Source organism: Ovis canadensis, chromosome 3, assembly GCF_042477335.2.
Source record: "Ovis canadensis isolate MfBH-ARS-UI-01 breed Bighorn chromosome 3, ARS-UI_OviCan_v2, whole genome shotgun sequence".
In the NCBI taxonomy this organism is placed as follows: Eukaryota; Metazoa; Chordata; class Mammalia; order Artiodactyla; family Bovidae; genus Ovis; species Ovis canadensis.
This window is the reverse complement of record NC_091247.1, coordinates 171,385,741-171,403,579: the sequence shown is the minus strand read 5'-3', so window position 1 is coordinate 171,403,579 and position 17,839 is coordinate 171,385,741. Positions and strand designations below refer to the sequence as shown.

Below are 17,839 nucleotides of genomic sequence, written 5' to 3'. Positions count from 1 at the left end.
TATCAAGGCAGCATTGGTGCAGATAGTAATGCCCTTAATATTTGTAATGGGAAATGGAGTAGTTCTGCCTCAATAGGGTAGAATCAGAAGTTAATAATAAATGTGCATTTTTTTTTCTTTTTTTGAAAGTTTGCTTTGATAATTAGGTTAATATTGGTGTTAAGAGCCCTTGGACTGTTACTATTTCCTGTCATTTATTTGGTAAGAATAATATAGAGAGATGTTCAACTGACTCAGTTGGAAGCATTTCTATAAGATATGAAGAAAGCCCCAACATTCCCAATATTTGAAAATTCAAAGGGTTTATTTTCTGAAATGTTATATAAATTGCTATTCCACATCTTTTGCCACTTTCCAGTGCTGGCCAGAATAATTTTAATGTCTCCCAAATGGATGATGCTGACCACGTCCCAGTCCCTCCTGGGAAATATAAAGTTCTTCTATAGCCTCAGCCGAGTCATAAATAATACCTACATGTGCTCCAAAGCTCTAAATTGTCATCATCAGCAACACACACAACTGAATTGTATCTGTAAAACAGTTACTTTTCTGGAAAATATTTAAAGGCACAAAATGAACACTGCAATCAAAGACGACTTTGTACTTAACTTTTGCCAGTTTCCCTGGATGTGTACATAGAACTAGATTTTCATAGAACTTGCAAAAATCCCTGATTCAAGTGCTCCATAACCGGCATCCATAATCAGCAGCCCGGCACAATGCTATGGACAGTTAGCAGCTTTTGGCTGCTACTAAATCTTCTCCCTTAGGTTATTTCACAACTTTCGCAGCACAACTGGAACGACAGTGCTTGGACGGACCAAAGAGGTTATCTTTGTCGTGCCCCTGCCTCTAGACAAGGATGTTCTTAAACTGGGCACTGGCTAATCCTGTGCCCCTTTTCTTTTAGCACCCTGAGTTTGAATTAGGGAACACTTTTTATATAAAAACGGATACACCTCGGATAAAGTAAGCATTGAGTGTTTAGCCAAGATGCTCTCCCCCACCCCTGAGGGTCAGCAGAGAAGCGGCGAATGCAGTTAATGAGGTCTCTCTTGCCCATAACCCCAATTGGGTGGGCGTGTGTGTGTGTGTGTGTGTGTGGGGGGGGGTGTTCCATCCCTGGGTCATGAAACTTTGGGAGAAGGGGTGGCGGGAGAAGAGGGAGGGTTTGTTTTTGCTGGGGGATGTGGGAAGTAGGCGCTAGCCTATTTCGCGGTTTTTTAAGCCCCTTGGCATGCCCTGACCTGATCAAGAAGGAGTCAACTGCTCTGTGGAATGTTCCGGGAGAAGGTGGGAGACGGCCTCTAAAGGAGGCCTGTGGGTGCTGGAGGGCACCAGGGGGGTCACGCAGGGACATGCAGGGCGAGAGCCGGGAGGGGCAAGGGCGAAGCTGGGGGCCCGAGGTGACGGGCGCGCGGAGGGGCGGAGGCGGGCGGGTCAAGCTGGCAGCGAGGCATCGGGGGCGGCCAGTCTGTCGTGGGGGATGGGGTGGGGGGCGTCCCTCCCCGAGCTGCGGCTGCGACTCGGCCTCACAGGCTACAGCGCCCCGGCTGTCAAAGCGAGCGCGGGGGGCGGGAGGGAGGAAGGGGTGGAGGTGCGAGGGGAGGAGGGCTGGCACCGGAGCGCCGCGGTGTCGGTGCAATAAAAATGCATCCCATGGAACTGCCCATGGAGAAGCAGGGGACGGAGACGCCACAGCCAGAGGAGGTGGTAAAAGCGGAGGAGGACGCCCAGGAGGCGGCGGCGGCGGCCGGGAAGTGAAAGGTCTCGCAAAGTTCAGCGGCTGCTGCGGGCGCCGAGCCCCGGGCTAGCCGCGGAGGAGCCCGCCGACTGCTCCGCAGGGCAGCGCGGCCGGGCAGGCTATGGTCCCGGGGCTTCTGCCGCCCCCGAGGTGCCCGGGCCCCTCCAGGCCGGTGCGCGAGGGTCACCCCACCTCCCGGCGCGGCCCCAGCCCGCGGCTTCCCGGCGCCCGCGCCCACTGACCGAGCCAGGCGCCCCAGGAGGAGGAAGAAATAAAGAGCCCTGGTTCCTTCCGAGGACTTGTTGGCGCTTCATCCCACAGCCGCGAGGGCTCGACTCCCTCCCGCGCGCCCGGCCCGGGTCCTCCCGGCTTCTCCCGGCCATGGGGAGCTGCGCGCGGCTGCTGCTGCTCTGGGGCTGCTCCGCGGTGGCCGCAGGTGGGTGGTGACGCTGCCGGGCCCCCACCCCCCTTCCTTCGCTCTTGTGTTCCCCATCTCGGGACTCGGGGATACAGGGGAGCGCAGGCTGAGAGCGCCGAGCTCAGCGCCCAAGGATGAAATGAGTGGCCATGTTCCGCCTCCTTTTCCCCGGGTCTCCGCTGTTTAAAATATTATTGATTTTTGTTTTTTGCAACGGCGATACACATGCCCTTGGATAACCCAATATCCTGGGTGCGCCCTGCCTGAGATAGTGCGACCTTGGTTTTTTCTCGGTTTGGACTAGTAAAAAACTGCCTTTCCACTTTGTGAGGGAACAAAGGACCAGGCTCGCCATCCCCCGGCACTACATGGCCTGGGGAATGATGGGGAGGGGTGGCCCAGCGACCCTGGGCGCGCGTGGGCCGGGGCCGCTCTCTTGTTGAGAGCGATCGCCGTCGTCCCCGAACTCTTGCTGGGTACTGGGGAGCCAGGTAGGGACACCTGGGGCGGGGTGAGGGCCCTCTCTCCGGGACAGTGGCTAGAACTCAGACCCCGGCCTGGGACGGTAGGTGGTGATCACCCTAGGTTGCCAGGAGCTGGTTTGCCGCCCTGGGGAATTGGTACCCTGGCGGAGGCTCCGCGGGAGGTCGGAGGCGGGTCTGCTTCCTGTCTGGGTAACTGGACGCCGGGCAGCGGCGTCGTCAGATGCGCTCGCCCTTGCACTCCCACCCCGGCTGCATTGGGCTGCCCTTGGCCACCAGTCCTAGCTTGCTCTTTCTAAATTTGGGAGCCCCTTCTGCCCCTCTCTCTCCTCTTGTAGGTCACCTGGTTTCCAGTTAGGGGCAAGTGCAGTTCAGGGTGTAAGGAGGAAAGAAAGTGAGGAACTATTTGGCCTCTTGGTCTCTCAAAGCATCTCGCTTGCTCCAGAAAGGAGTGTGGGCTGGAGGGACTGACGGGTGAAGAGGGAGCAGTGGCACACTTCTCCTTTCCCTTCGGTTTCATCTACTCTGCCCCCAGAGATGCCAGCATGAAGAAAAGCCAGGCTTTAGAATCTGCATCCCAACCCCCAGTCGGACTGTTAAGGGCCTCCTTGCTATATTTGGATGGTCACTTCTTTAGGGATCTCTAAGTATCGTGTCCACCAATTATTTATCTGACTCCAGTCTTCTCTGGATTACTTCTTAGTTTTTTTGTTTGCTTTGGTGGGGGGAGCTCTAAAATTACTCATAACGTTTCCCAAGAAACTGTTAAAGGGTCTAAGCTTTTATTTTAATTCTTGTTACTTAAGCATCCCTGTGTGCACTTATGTATGCTCCCCCAACCACAAAGTGAACTTTAATAAACCTTTCATACCATGTTATGGCAAAAACATGCAAGCAATCAAAAGGTTGTAAATAAATATCACAAGGCAAGTGTTTCAAGTCAAAAATACTTGTACGGGCAGTATATGATTTCCCCTGAAATGCTTTACAGGTGAGTCATAGCACATTGTGTGTTCGTGTGATGTTGGCCACAAGCAGCTGATGCCCCAGCTAATCAGAAAAGTGGCAAGCAGAGTCCAGACATAAGGCACACTTGAATCTGACATTTAAAAACTATGCCTAAGGAATCCCTTTCTTGAGGTTGCAAAGACTATGTGAGGCTCGTGACAGTCAGTGTGTGAAATGTCTCTCTTTTGGTCTAAGTTGTCATTTGGCTTATAGTGATAACAATTCAGAGGTGCTTCCTCTTAAGAAGCAGAAACGTTCAATTAGCCAGAATTTGGGGTTTGACTTCCTTTTCCTTCATTCCCTCTCTGTTTTAACTTTTAAAATAGATAATTTTAAGGTATTCATAATTAAAATGACAAGCCCAAATTAAAGGATTATATTATGTAGTCAGGATGTTAATAGGTGGATAATGTTTATCATTTTAAGTAATTTTGAAACATTAAAGTCTGCTGGGGCTTTGTTTGGGTGGAAGCACATGTTTCTTTAAGAAGGTGTTTTAGTTCACAGATTATGTTTAAAGGTGCTATTAGTGGCTGCCAGACTGTAACCACTCTCCTGTTAGGCAAACAGGTGACTACTATATAACCTGTCGTAGGGAGAACCACTCAAGAGGGAGAGAGCACATCAAATAAGCTTTTCTGTCATCTGGTAGTTTAGATGGTTTTTTCTTAGTTACATTTACTCAGTACTAAAAACAGATATTGCACATCTGAGTTCCTTAAATGAGATCCCATTGTATATCAATATCTCATATTGATTTTCCTAGAGAATTTGTCCCTTCATATTTTTGTCTTAAAAATATGGTAGAATTCTATATTCCCTCCGTAATGCATTCTCATACACATATTAGATAATGCCAAGGACTCAAATTATATATGAAAGACTAAACTGAGTGATCTTAAAAACATTGTTGGTTTTTAGTATTATTTGTGTCATGGTTTCAAAAGCAAATGAGTGTGTTTCAAAAATAGAGACTGTTTAAAAATATTTGAAAAGGTTTAGGCCCATTATCTTTTCCCAGTGTTTTCACTGTCCTTCCTCTCACCCTTTACCCAAAGTGATTTTATTTTCTTTTATGTAAATTGTACATCTGAACATGAAACATGCATGCAGGCACACCCTCATACACTCATGAACATTCACACACTTCCATATTTGCATTTGGTAGAATTTCCTCTTTACTGAAAGTCTCAGGGCAACATGGGGACTGTTGAAGATGGACTGGGTGGACAGAAGAGCTTTCCAGATGGGTTTGTCTTGAATAACATATGCTTTCCCATCTCTAGGACTGAGTGGAGTGGCTGGAGTGAGTTCCCGCTGTGAAAAAGCCTGTAACCCTCGGATGGGAAATTTGGCTTTGGGGAGAAAACTCTGGACAGACACCACCTGTGGTCAGAACGCCACTGAACTGTACTGCTTCTACAGTGAGAACACTGATCTGACTTGTCAGCAGCCCAAATGTGGCAAATGCAGTGCTGCCCAGCCTCACCTGGCTCACCTACCAGCTGCCATGGCAGACTCCTCCTTCAGGCATCCTCGCACGTGGTGGCAGTCTGCTGAGGATGTACACAGAGAAAAGATCCAGCTAGACCTGGAAGCTGAATTCTACTTCACTCATCTAATTATGGTGTTCAAGTCTCCCCGGCCGGCAGCCATGGTGCTGGACCGCTCCCAGGACTTTGGAAAGACATGGAAGCCTTACAAGTACTTTGCAGCTAACTGCTCGGCTACATTTGGCCTGGAAGACGATGTTGTCAAGAAGGGAGCTATTTGCACTTCTAGATACTCCAATCCTTTTCCCTGCACTGGAGGAGAGGTAAGGGCACACGTTTAGCTCTACACTGTAAGGTAGAAAAATGTTACCAGCCCACATTTTTTTTTTAAAGCATGAAGGTATACTTGTAGCAACATGAATGAAATTAGAATTTTTCATGAGCTTTATTTGTCATAAATTATTTCTCACCCTGAGACATGCATGTGGAATCATTTTCAAGCGGGTTGCCCACTGGCTAGGTTTAAATCGAATTCTAAGATTTTAATTTTTTTTCATTTTAAGGAAGAGTAGATAGGCAACATTATCAGTTTACCTTAGAAGTTTAAAAGACTACTGATGTCTTCAGTCTGCAGGACTGCTTACTGTGCCTCTGCAGGGGCAAGCCTTACTGAGACTGCCTGTTCCTGGAGCCCATGCCTATCTTCCTGCAAAGTTAACATAAATAGGAAGTAAATAAAAACAAAGCCAAGGGAGGAAAATACTATGTTTGTCAGAAGGATACTTTTGTATAACAGAGGAGTTTTATTGTTAAGATTAAGAGACTGCATAGCAAACAAATGAAGCTAGTTTCTTTTTAGATGCAGGAATTCTTTCTGGGCACACACACACATCAGTTGCAGCTCAGGCTCCTGGGTCTATCCTGGGTGCAAGACCTTCTCAATATCACTCTGCAAAACAGCCCCTTATCTACTAGTCCAATTTCTATACAGAATGTTTACTCTTTGCTTCATATTTCCCATTGCTTAAGGGGGAGACTTTTTTTTTTTTAATTTGTATGGATGTACCTAGAAAGCCCTCCCCTACTGAGATATATGAAAACATGGAGTTTGGAGACAATTGGGTGAAAGCAGATTTAGAGTAAAGTACCTTCAATGTATAGATCAAGAAATATCAACGTAGAAAAAAAAAATAGAAGAGAATATAGTATTTCTAGTTCTAGCACGTGAGACAGAGAGTAGATAAGTGGTAGAGACACAGAGAGTAGATAAGTAGATAAGTGGTTCCCAACTAGAGGTGATTTTGTTAACAGGGGATATTTGGCAATGTCTGGAGACACTTTTGCTGAGCGTGGGGGTGACACGGTTGGTGTCTAATAGATGGAGACTGGGGAGGTCACTCAGCCTCCTACAGTGCGCAAGATAGCACTCCTCCCATTCCGGTTCCCAGAAAAGAATTAGTCGCTCAAAATGTCAGTAGTGTCAAAGCTGTGAACGTCTGGACCAAGTGTTAAGCATACATCCAGAGACTAAGATAATCATTCTTCCAGCAGTGTTTATATTACTATTCATAGACTTCCCAGATGAGTATATTTAGTAAATATTCATCGAGTCCCTACTAGGTGTCAGGCAGTGCTACAAATTCTGCCCTTGGTTTGGTGCACAGGGGTACTGATGGAAAGATTGGTTTGGCTACTTCTCGCCCCTGCTCCCATAGACATGTGGACTTTTGCCATGTTATCCAGCTGCTGCTGTTTCTGTGTGCGCTCTGCAGACCTGGAACAGTGTTCCTGGCACCAGAACCAAGGAGGATACAGCACAAGCAGCACGCAGATGGTGTTCCGTTCTTATTCTTCGTTCCATTCTTCCTTAAGCTGGCTTAGTATTGTAAACCTGCGTGCACCCTGTCACGATGGATATTTTTCCAGATACCAGGACAGGAAAGAGAAAGATAAGTTAGACTCTTTGTTGTCTTCTGTGGAGGACACTTTGTGTTGCAAACAAATGAATGGCTTGAACTCTCAAATTGCTTTGGAATTGATCCACAGGCTCATATCAGTTCCCTCCATCTCAGTGCTACTGGGTCATGTTATCTATGAAGTAGCAAAAATAAGAGTTTCAGTAACTAGATGGTAGGCCTGCTTGCTTAGCAAATATCATATTGAATGTATTTCTATGGCCCAGAAATTACTTAGAGATTACTAAAGTAATGACTAAACATTTATTTACTCTACTGCAGAGCAAAATCTTGTTTTCTATAAAGCCAAACTACTTATTGTCATCAATGCTTACATCAAATTTCAAGCAGGTAGAGACTAAAACTTATGGTAGATTGATCTTTCAGTGTGCAGTCACCTTTTATATCTAGTTAAAAAATTTTTTATTGTAGTTATTTCAGTAGACATATTTCAATGGCAAGAAAAAGATTAAATGCCATCTAGTTCTCTCTAGAGCATTACTTGCAAGTGTATGTTAAACCATCATAGAATTTCTTTCCCTTAGAGACAGGTTTGGGAATGAATCTTTCCCTCCTGAGTTAGAAGAGAATCTTCCTCAAAGATAAGGACCAGAGGAAGCCTCCTTGGAAATGGTCATTATCTACCTCTTCTTTGTTGCTTTGGAATATAAAATAGTGCTGAGCTACAAATTAATTTTTCAGTACAACTCTGTAGCATCAGTCACTACTTTTGAAAACTGAGCAGAAAAATAATCCAATTAATCTAGCATTAAATAAGCAGGCTCAGATTTCATTTATTCCTTATTTATAATACTGTCGACCTATATGTTCCTCCATTCTACATAAGCCTTCTCAGGCCTTCTCTAGGGATTATCCTACTACTTAGGCTAACGTAAATATATCCCAGTCTTTAAATTTGTTTCCATTGTCCATTCTGAAATACTTCTTTGGGCTTTTTAGGGCTTTAGAGAGTCCTGTCATTTCATGTCTAAGAAATCAGATACGTCCATCTTCAGAGTGGAAAGCACCAGTCATCTGAAAGAGGAATTTAAAAATACAGGCCTCAAAAATCCACACAGAAGAATACTTTTTAAATACAAGTTTAAGTTTACATAAAACCTTCTAAACCGGTCAGCAGTTTCAAAGAACAGGATATGATTATCCTACAATGTGTCTCATTATAGGAGAGGAGATTGAGGCTCAGAGATAAGGTGATTTGCTCAGCTTACAATTAGTTGGGCTTCCCTGGTGGCTCAGATGGGAAAGAATCTGCCTACAATGCAGGAGACCTGGGTTCAATCCCTGGGTCAGGAAGATACCCTAGAGAAGGGAATGGGTACCCACTCCAGTATTCTTGCCTGGAGAATCCCATGGATGAGGAGCCTGGTGGGCTATAGCCCATGGGATTGCAAAGAGTCTGACAGGATTGAGCGACTAACACTTTCATACAGTTAGTTATGTGACAGAGCTTGGACTAAATCACAAAGACTTTAAGTATAGTATTTGTTTCATAAAACCATGTTCTCTCACCATTACTGACCTCTAAGAGTTGATAGCAAAAAGATGTCTGCCTTTACCCTCGCTCACTCTCTCACATTTGCTGTTCATTTGGATGTGACATGAAGGTAAAAAAAAAAAATGGCCAAACAGCTTTTTCCTAAGCAAAAGTGCCCTCTGAGATGTTGATGGTGTTCTGGGAATAAAAGTTTCCATAGCCAGACTAGGTTGGGAGACACTGACTGGGTTTAACAAAACGAGACATTTATAAACACATAAATATTCTCATTATGTGTCCTGTATCTTCAAATGGGAGGTGTAGGATGGGACATTCCCAAACTTATTTGCCCATGCAATCCTGTCTTTGTAGAACTCCAATTCTTAGCTTTTAGAACTCTAGAGATCTTCAGAGCATAACTTGGGAAATGCTGGGGTGAGGTATTAAGTGCTCCCAAAATCCTGGTGAAAGACACAGACAGGAGGAGATATTGTTCATGGGGCACAAAGTTTCAGTTATGAGAGATGAACAAGTTCTGGAGAACTAATGTACAATAGTATGACTATAGTTGGAGAAGGGAATGGCAACTGACTCCAATATTCTTGCCTGGAGAATCCCATGGACAGAAGAGCCTGGCAGGCTATAGTCCATGGGGTCTCAAAGAGTCGGACACAACTGAGTGACTAAGCATGCATGCATTCATGACTATAGTTAACAACACTTTATTGTGTACTTGAAATTTGCCAGGAGGCTATATCTTAAGTATTCTCACCACAAGTGCTGAAAAGTGGTGACTATCTGAAGTGACAGAAATGTTAATTAGCTTGAATGTGGTGATTATTTGACAATATTTATGTTTATCAAATCAGCAAATTGTAAACCTTAAATACATATAATTCTTAATTTCCAAATATACCTCCATTTTCTTTTAAAGGCACAGATGGGCCTGGTGCTTGGCATGGTAGTGAGAGTGGGAGTGGGGAAGACAAAACAAATTAGCTAAGTTATACAGTATGCCAGAGTGTGATGTTTTCTAAGGAGAAAATAAAACAGGATAGAGGATGTGGGGAGGGCTTCTCTGGTGGCTCAGATAATCTACCCGAAATGCAGGAGACCTGGGTTCGATCCCTGGGTCAGGAAGATCACTGGAGAAGGGAATGGCTACCCACTCCAGTATTCTTACCTGGAGAATCCCAGGGACAGAGGACAGCAGAGCGTGGCAGGCTGTATAGTCTATGGGGTTGCAAAGAATTGGACTCGACTGAGCGGCTAACACACAGACGGTGGGAAAGCTGGCAGTGGAGGGCTTGCTGTTCTTATAACAGATTGAAGGATTTGTGTTAGATGAAACAGACAGTGATAAGAACTCTGAGTTCCTGGCAAGATTTCATGAGTGAACAAAATCTATAATTAAGGCTTCCTTCAATCTTTCGATATGGAAAAATGAAGTTGTGTATTAAAATAACAAACATTGGTAAAAATCCCTCTTGCTAGTGTTTTTTAGAATGAGAGCATTTGAAAAGGAACCTGAATGTCATAGATGGAAAAGCACATGACTGATGAGTAATCTGAAGCCTGAAAAGAATTAATGTCTTGTCTACAATTACTCAGCTGAAATTTGTATTTCCTGACTTCTCGCCTAGTGCTAACTCCACTGTACTATTGGCTTGGCTAAAAAGTTCATTTGTGGTTTTTCTCTAATATCTTATGGAAAAACCTGAACGAACTCTTTGGGCAGCCCAATCATTTGAAATTCCTTGGTGTCAAGCTGTGTAGTGTGAAAGATGCAAAAACTACATACATTACTTTTCCTTTGTAGTGCTTACAGTCTAGTGTGTAAGAGATTAAATATCATTTATGGACTGATTTGTTAAGTAATATGAGACACTGAGTGATTAATTCTCCCAGTATGTTGTGCAAGTCCTATGGTTTTCAAGATTTGAGTATTTGTTTTAGGCTTTTGAAGAGGATTACATTTCAGTACATTGTGATAAAGTCAGTATGGCACAAATGTGCAGAAAATGATACATTAATCAGGGTTTTATAGGTATTTACATGTATCAGGTACTCAGCAATATTTAGGATTTTTAAAGTGAAAAGATAAAGTAATACACAATTAGGAATACTTTCGAGACACTACTCTGGTTAGCTACTTGTTTTCTTCAGTCATTGAAATATGCTCTTAATTTCCAAATATACCTCCATTTTTCTTTTTAAAGGCACAGATAGGCCTGGTGCTTGGCACAGTAGTGAGAGTGGGGGTGGGGAAGACAAAACAAATTAGCTAAGTTATACAGCATCATCAGTCATGAGAGTCATGGTGGCAGCTCTTATCTACTGAAGCTTTCCCATATGCCAGGCATTCTGTAGGCTTCTCTACATCCCTTATTTTCAAAAGAATGCTGTTAGTTGGGTTTCAGTGTCAACCCTATTTTACAGATAAAGTCCTTGAGACTTAGTGAGTCAGGGTAACTTGGTCAGAGGAAGTAATCGATGCTGGAGTTGGGATGACTAGATTGCCTTAAAATTATTTATATGATTAGGTTTTATTATAACTCAAAAATTTAAAAACAAAACAAAATTAAATTGCTCTGGTAATTATTAAACTGTAAAATTTACAGTTTAATTGATCATTTGTAATATGGCTATGTGAAATTTGGGCTTCCAAGGTGGCGCTAGAACCAGCCTGCCATTGCAGGTAGATATAAGAGACAGTTCCTGGGTGAGGAGAGCACGGCAACCCACCATGGGATTCTGGTGAGAATTCCATGGACAGAGGAGCCTGGTGGGCTATGGTCCATGGGGTCGCAAAGAGTCAGACATGACTGAAGCAACTTAGCGTGCATGCATGAGAACTTTGTATAGTAAAGTTATTTTTTTTTACATTAGATAGAAAAATAATAGGCAAAGACTCTTTACATTTAATGTTACCCAAGATGATGGTAAAGAATCTGCCTGCCATGCAGGAGACCTGGGTTTGAGCTCTGGGTCGGGAGGATCCTCTGGAGAAGGGAATAGCAATCTACTCCAGTATTCTTACCTGGAGAATTTCATGGACAGAGGTGTGTGGCGGGCTATAGTCCTAGGGATCACAAAGAGTCGGACATGACTGAGTGACTAACAGAAGATCATTTAGCATTAACCATATGGGAATGAGTATTAACAGTTCTTCGGTACCATTTAGCATACTTTTTATTGATTGCTTTGTTTGTTGGGGAGGGTGCGGAGGAAATACTTTTTATCTAGTTGGTAAAGGCTTTAAGTAATTTTTCTTAGTTGTTAATGTTATGCTTTGAAGCATGTTCTCAGCTATAATTTTGTTGAATTTTTTGGAAAATAAATGTTTTATCTGTTTGTTTAGAGTGTTTTGATTATCTACACCCTGGGGCTAGACTACTCCCTTCCTGTAGGGGTGGGGCAGGAGATTTATAAAAGCACTTAAAAAAAATTACCTTTAGTTTAAGGAAAACCCTCAGGATGGTTATCAATTAAAATTATTCAAAGAAACTACATTGAAAATTAGAAGAAACCCAGAGATTAAATCAATAAACTTTGATTGATTGGTTTCAATGGGTGGATTTTTCCTCTGCAAATACTTTCTTTGTAGCTATTAAAAAAATCTGTTTAGCATCTGTTTGCTCCATATTTGCCAGTATTTCATTGAAATATTGTGGAAACTTTGAGAGATCAGATTGCAAAATGCTGAGTTGGTAACTGATGATTCATGTTGAAAAATTAAGGCTAGACAATAAGGAACAGACACCTGAAGGTCAGGTAGGGCATACAAAGTAGCTTCCTACTAAGGGATAGAGAACGCAAACCAGAATGGGGGTTCTTAGGGGCTGGGCACTTTGGAAGATGAGGGAAATGAGTCATTCCAGAGAATATGGAAGTTATTGCTTCTGATCAGTAATCAGAAGTGTCTGAAAAGTCATTGACTATGAACCGTGTCTCTTCTGCACACCCACGTATTCTGTGTCACTCACATGCAACCTTAGAAAGCATCACTACGAACAAAGCTAGTGGAGGTGATGGAATTCCAGTAGAGCTATTTCAAATCCTGAAAGATGATGCTGTGAAAGTGCTGCACTCAATATGCCAGCAAATTTGGAAAACTCCGCAGTGGCCATAGTACTGGAAAAGGTCAGTTTTCATTCCAACCCCAAAGAAAGGCAATGCCAAAGAATGCTCAAACTACTGCACAATTGCACTCATCTCACACGCTAGTAATGCTCAAAATTCTCCAAGCCAGGCTTTAGCAATACATGAATCGTGAACTTCCTAATGTTCAAGCTGGTTTTAGAAAAGGCAGAGGAACCAGAGATCAAATTGCCAACATCTGCTGGATCATCGAAAAAGCAAGAGAGTTCCAGAAAAACATCTATTTCTGCTTTCTTGACTATGCCAAAGCCTTTGACTGTGTGGATCACAACAAACAGTGGAAAATTCTGAAAGAGATGGGAATACCAGACCACCTGACCTGCCTCTTGAGAAGTCTGTATGCAGGTCAGGAAGCAACAGTTAGAACTGGACATGGAACAACAGACTGGTTCCAAATAGGAAAAGGAGTACGTCAAGGCTGTATATTGTCACCCTGCTTATTTAACTTCTATGCAGAGTACATCATGAGAAACGCTGGACTGGAAAAAACACAAGCTGGAATCAAGATTGCCGGGAGAAATCTAAATAACCTCAGATATGCAGATGACACCACCCTTATGGCAGAAAGTGAAGAGGCACTAAAAAGCCTCTTGATGAAAGTGAAAGAGGAGAGTGGAAAAGTTGGCCTAAACCTCAACATTCAGAAAATGAAGATCATGGCATCCGGTCCCATCACTCCATGGGAAATAGATGGGGAAACAGTGGAAACAGTGTCAGACTTTATTTTTGGGGGGCTCCAAAATCACTGCAGATGGTGATTGCAGCCATGAAATTAAAAGACGCTTACTCCTTGGAAGAAAAGTTATGACCAACCTAGACAGCATATTGAAAAGCAGAGACATTACTTTGCAGACTAAGGTCCGTCTAGTCAAGGCTATGGTTTTTCCTGTGGTCATGTATGGATGTGAGAGTTGGACTGTGAAGAAAGCTGAGCGCCAAAGAATTGATGCTTTTGAACTGCAGTGTTGGAGAAGACTCTTGAGAGTCCCTTGGACAGCAAGGAGATCCAACCAATCCATTCTAAAGGAGATCAACCCAGGGATTTCTTTGGAAGGAATGATGCTAAAGCTGAAACTCCAGTACTTTGGCCACCTCATGCGATGAGTTGACTCATTGGAGAAGACTTTGATGCTGGGAGGGATTGGGGGCAGGAGGAGAAGGTGATGACCGAGGATGAGATGGCTGGATGGCATCACTGACTCAATGGACGCGACTCTGAGTGAACTCCAGGAGTTGGTGATGGACAGGGGGGCCTGGCGTGCTGTGATTCATGCGGTCACAAAGAGTCAGACATGACTGAGCGACTGAACTGAACTGAACTGAACTATCTCTTCTACTCCTACAGTGTTCACTTCTTGAAGAACTTCGCCTCTTCTTTCATTGTATTCGCTCTGTGGCTCCTAGACCCCCAACTTCTGCATCTAGCATATATCCCCAGAAGGCATAAATGTCCAAATACATTCAGACAGTACTTCAGGATAGTGAGGAGGCTGGTGCTGAATTGAATTCTGTGAAATGATAATACAATTTATTAAATGTGTCGGACGTTACACAACTCCTACATATCCTTTCAAACTAATCATGATTCATTCATTCTTCTTACAAATGTTTATATACTGTCTCCTATGTTCCAGCTATTTTAGGAATGGCGGGTACAGAGCAAAAAGTCAAAAATTCCTGCCCTTGAGATTACATTCTAAGTGTAAGGTGTTAAACAAGTTAAGTAAATAAAATATATGGGATGTTTCATAGTAATAAGTGTAAATTTTATGAAAAATAAAGAAGCAGGGAAGGGGACTGGGTAGTAGAAAGGGGGTTTTAAATGTTTAGACAGCTTCCAGGGAACGCCTTAATGGGATTTTTGAATAAGGACCTGAAGGGAAACAGAAATGAGTCATGGATATGTCTAGGGGAAGGGCAAAGGTCCTGAGGAAGTCTACCTCCTGCCGTCAGGACAGTGAGGAGGCTGGTGCTGAGACAGAAGAGTTGAGGTGTAGTATAACAGGTGAGGTCAGAGGCCAGAGAGATAATGGCAAGCTATGGGAAATTATGCAAATCCTCATAAGCAGGTGTCCAGGATGGCCCAAATTTACACCAAGATTTATTAATAGTATTCCTTTTCACTCTCAAAGAGGTCCCAATCTGGACAATAAATTTTTATAAAGTCATTGAGTTTTACTCTGAATGATACTTGACGCCATTGGAGCTTTAAGCAGAGGGGTAATATGATCAATTTATTTTTAATATGATTTCTCTGGTTTGTGGGTTAAGGAAAGACCAAAGAGGGAAGCAGAGAGACCAGCTAGAATGCTATTGCCGGTAATTTCAGGCTAGATCTGATGGCGCATGAACAGAAGGTTGCAGTGGAAATGGTGAAAAGTAGCTGAGTTCTGGATCAGTGTAATGGATAAAGCTAAGAGCATTTGTTGGCAGGTTGGGTGCAGGTATGAGAGAAAGAAACAGATAAGAATGTTTCTAGCCTGAGCACCTGAAGAATGGGACAGCCAGTTACTGAGGTGGAGAAGACTCTAGAAGGAGTAGATTTGGAAAGGAAAGTCAGGAACTCATACATGGACACATTAGGTATGTTGCCTGTGACACATCCAAGTGGAAATACTGAGTAGGCAGTTGGTTCTGGGAGTTTAAAGTTCAAAGGGGAGGTCTGAACTAAATATATACATTTGGGAGTCATTTGCACAGAGATGATATTTAATGCCATGAAATTGGATGAGATCATCAAGGGAGTGGGTGTGGACAGAAAAGAGGAAAGTCCAAGAATGGAGCCCAGGGGAGGATCAAAGTTATTCCGTTGACTCTGCCATTACCAAAAATACTTGCAACTGCCCAGGCATATACAAAGACCAGTCTTACCAACCTGCAGATTCAATGGCTGTTTAATTAAGCAACATCATGAATTTGAATAACATTGACTTGCCACTGGCAATACAGTGGGTACAAATTCTAAAATGAAAAGTAAGAGGGAAGGCATGAAATTTGCCACTTTAGATTTTCAAAAGATGAATTAAAACAAATAGGGAGACAGGAAAGACTGGTCAGATAATGATGATAGAAAAGGGAGAGGGAACAGTATTGAAGGAGAAAGACATCTTTGAAAACGTTATGCTGAAAGAAAAGTGCTGATTTTAGGGGCTTTCAGATTTTAAGGGCCTCACGTTCCATTTTATCTTGACTCATCCAACTTTTAATCCTTTTTTGACCCTAAATTCCAGCTATAGGAGAAATTTGGCAGGATGATTTTTTAGAAGTCATTTTAATATCCATGAGCTGTCACAGCATTGGAAATGAAATTAACATTGAGCATTGTACACATTTTTTTCTGCTTAACGAGTTGTGAAATTTAATTTGCAGAATGTGATGGAGAACATCTACCTAAGGCAAGAATGTTGTGCAATTAATCTCATTTATGTAAAAGTATTTACATTTTCACAATCTCAGAAAATGTTACTGTTTTAATGAATGTTTAATTGTTCTCTTAAGGAGAAGAGAAAAGTATCATTTAGAGATCACAGTAAAATGTGCCAGTTTCTCTGTTGGGCATTTTGTATACATCTCACTTTAAGAAACAAGCTGTTTTCCTGGATGGTTTGTCTTATTAACAAACAAAAAGAAAACACTGATCCTCTTTCTTGTCATATTTCACTTCTCTTCCTAACTTTCCTGTAACAGAGAGAAGCAGAAGTCTTTCAAGGCCTCCGCTATGTTTGCAGACATTACTTTACACTTCATAATCACATAGTTCCTAAAACAAAACAAAAAAATTATGAAGAACATTCAGATGTTTTCTGGGTGACATCATCTGTGCTAACACTATCTTTCAGCAGCTACTGGAAAAGGTTTTGGTGTTTTAAAATTACATTGAAAAGAGAAAATTTAATCACTCTCTTATACTCTTTAATCTCCATTAAGAATTTATGTTTCTTTTTATGTCAGTCAACCTGACCTTTCTGAAGTTTCTGAGGTTTTCCATCAGCTCCTTTTGTAATTGATTCCTACAGTTTTCCCATATCCTATATCCCAGTGAATAGCCTTCTGACTCCACCCCTACCTCCAAATAAGAAGCAAAGATAAATGGAGGTCACATGGACCAGTGCTCTGGCTCTTCCAGGAGAACTAGGCATCTCATCTCCAACAACCCATGTTTCCCCTCCCAGCACATCTAAAGGGGTAGGACACTACAGTCACCCTGTTGGAACAATAGCTCCCTCTCTGATGATTATCAAAGTTCAGAAGAACTAAGGTCCACTAGGGGATCCTTCCTAGAACAGGGGGTGTAGTGAAGAAGTATAGTTTGTAAAAACAAACAGGTAATTAATTGTCAGCTCCTCCTCTGCAGATCCCTAGCTCCCTTCCTTCCCTTATCAATTCCTATTTTTGTTACTTTTGGCCATTTTTCTTTCTATTTTTTATTTCTTCCTTTTAACAATCTAGTTATGCCACATTAGACCACTTATTTTCTCTCCTCTCTGGCCCCCACATAGCTATTTGTCTGCAAAAGTGGGCATGATACCCAGCTTGTTCCCATGATTTTCTCTTGAATCTTCTATGAGTCTGCTCAACTCCATTGCCCTCTTGTCTGTCCATCTCAGCCCAGTTCTAATCAATTCTACTGTTCACGTTCTTATTCCTTCAGCTAAAGAGCTGAACTCTAATGGTAAAATAATAACACAATTGTGCTTAGAGATGTCTCTACAATTTTTTTTTTCCCCACTCTGAATGTGGCCCTTAAATTACCCTGGAAATCCTTTTTTCCCTTATCTCTTCTCCATTCCTGTAGTGATTCTTTCAAAGTGTCTTCTCCTCTCCCTAAGACCCCTCCTCATACTCATTGCTTGCTCTCAGCCACAGAGCTTACCTCTTGTCTCACTGAGAAAATAAAAACTGAAATGAATGGTATTACTGTCTAACCCAGAAAGGCCCATCAAGACAAAAACTGAGACCCATAGTCCATCCTTTCTCTCCTTCACCAGCTTTAGACGTTCACCAAGGCCTGTCCCATTCTGCTGCTGGGGTCTCTTTTGAGTCTGTATGCTTCTCTCCATCTCTAAGCTACCAGTGATGGTGC

At 42.8% G+C, this 17,839-nt stretch overlaps 1 protein-coding gene across 4 annotated transcripts in view; it reads left to right on the top strand.

Annotated features, from left to right (window-relative positions):
* The first annotated feature begins 1,424 nt into the window (after nt 1–1,424).
* Nucleotides 1,425–17,839, top strand: part of NTN4 (netrin 4) — a 131,738-nt gene continuing 115,323 nt past the window's right edge. For 2 of the 4 annotated variants that reach the window (XM_069585090.1, XM_069585089.1), the window contains exons 1-2: nt 1,438–2,180; nt 4,939–5,468. In XM_069585090.1, the coding sequence (XP_069441191.1) occupies nt 2,126–2,180; nt 4,939–5,468 (585 nt within the window). In that variant the 5' untranslated portion in view covers nt 1,438–2,125. Of the gene's footprint in view, nt 2,181–4,938; nt 5,469–17,839 lie in introns of all 4 variants that reach the window. The other 2 variants (XM_069585091.1, XM_069585092.1) reach the window with 2 other exon arrangements.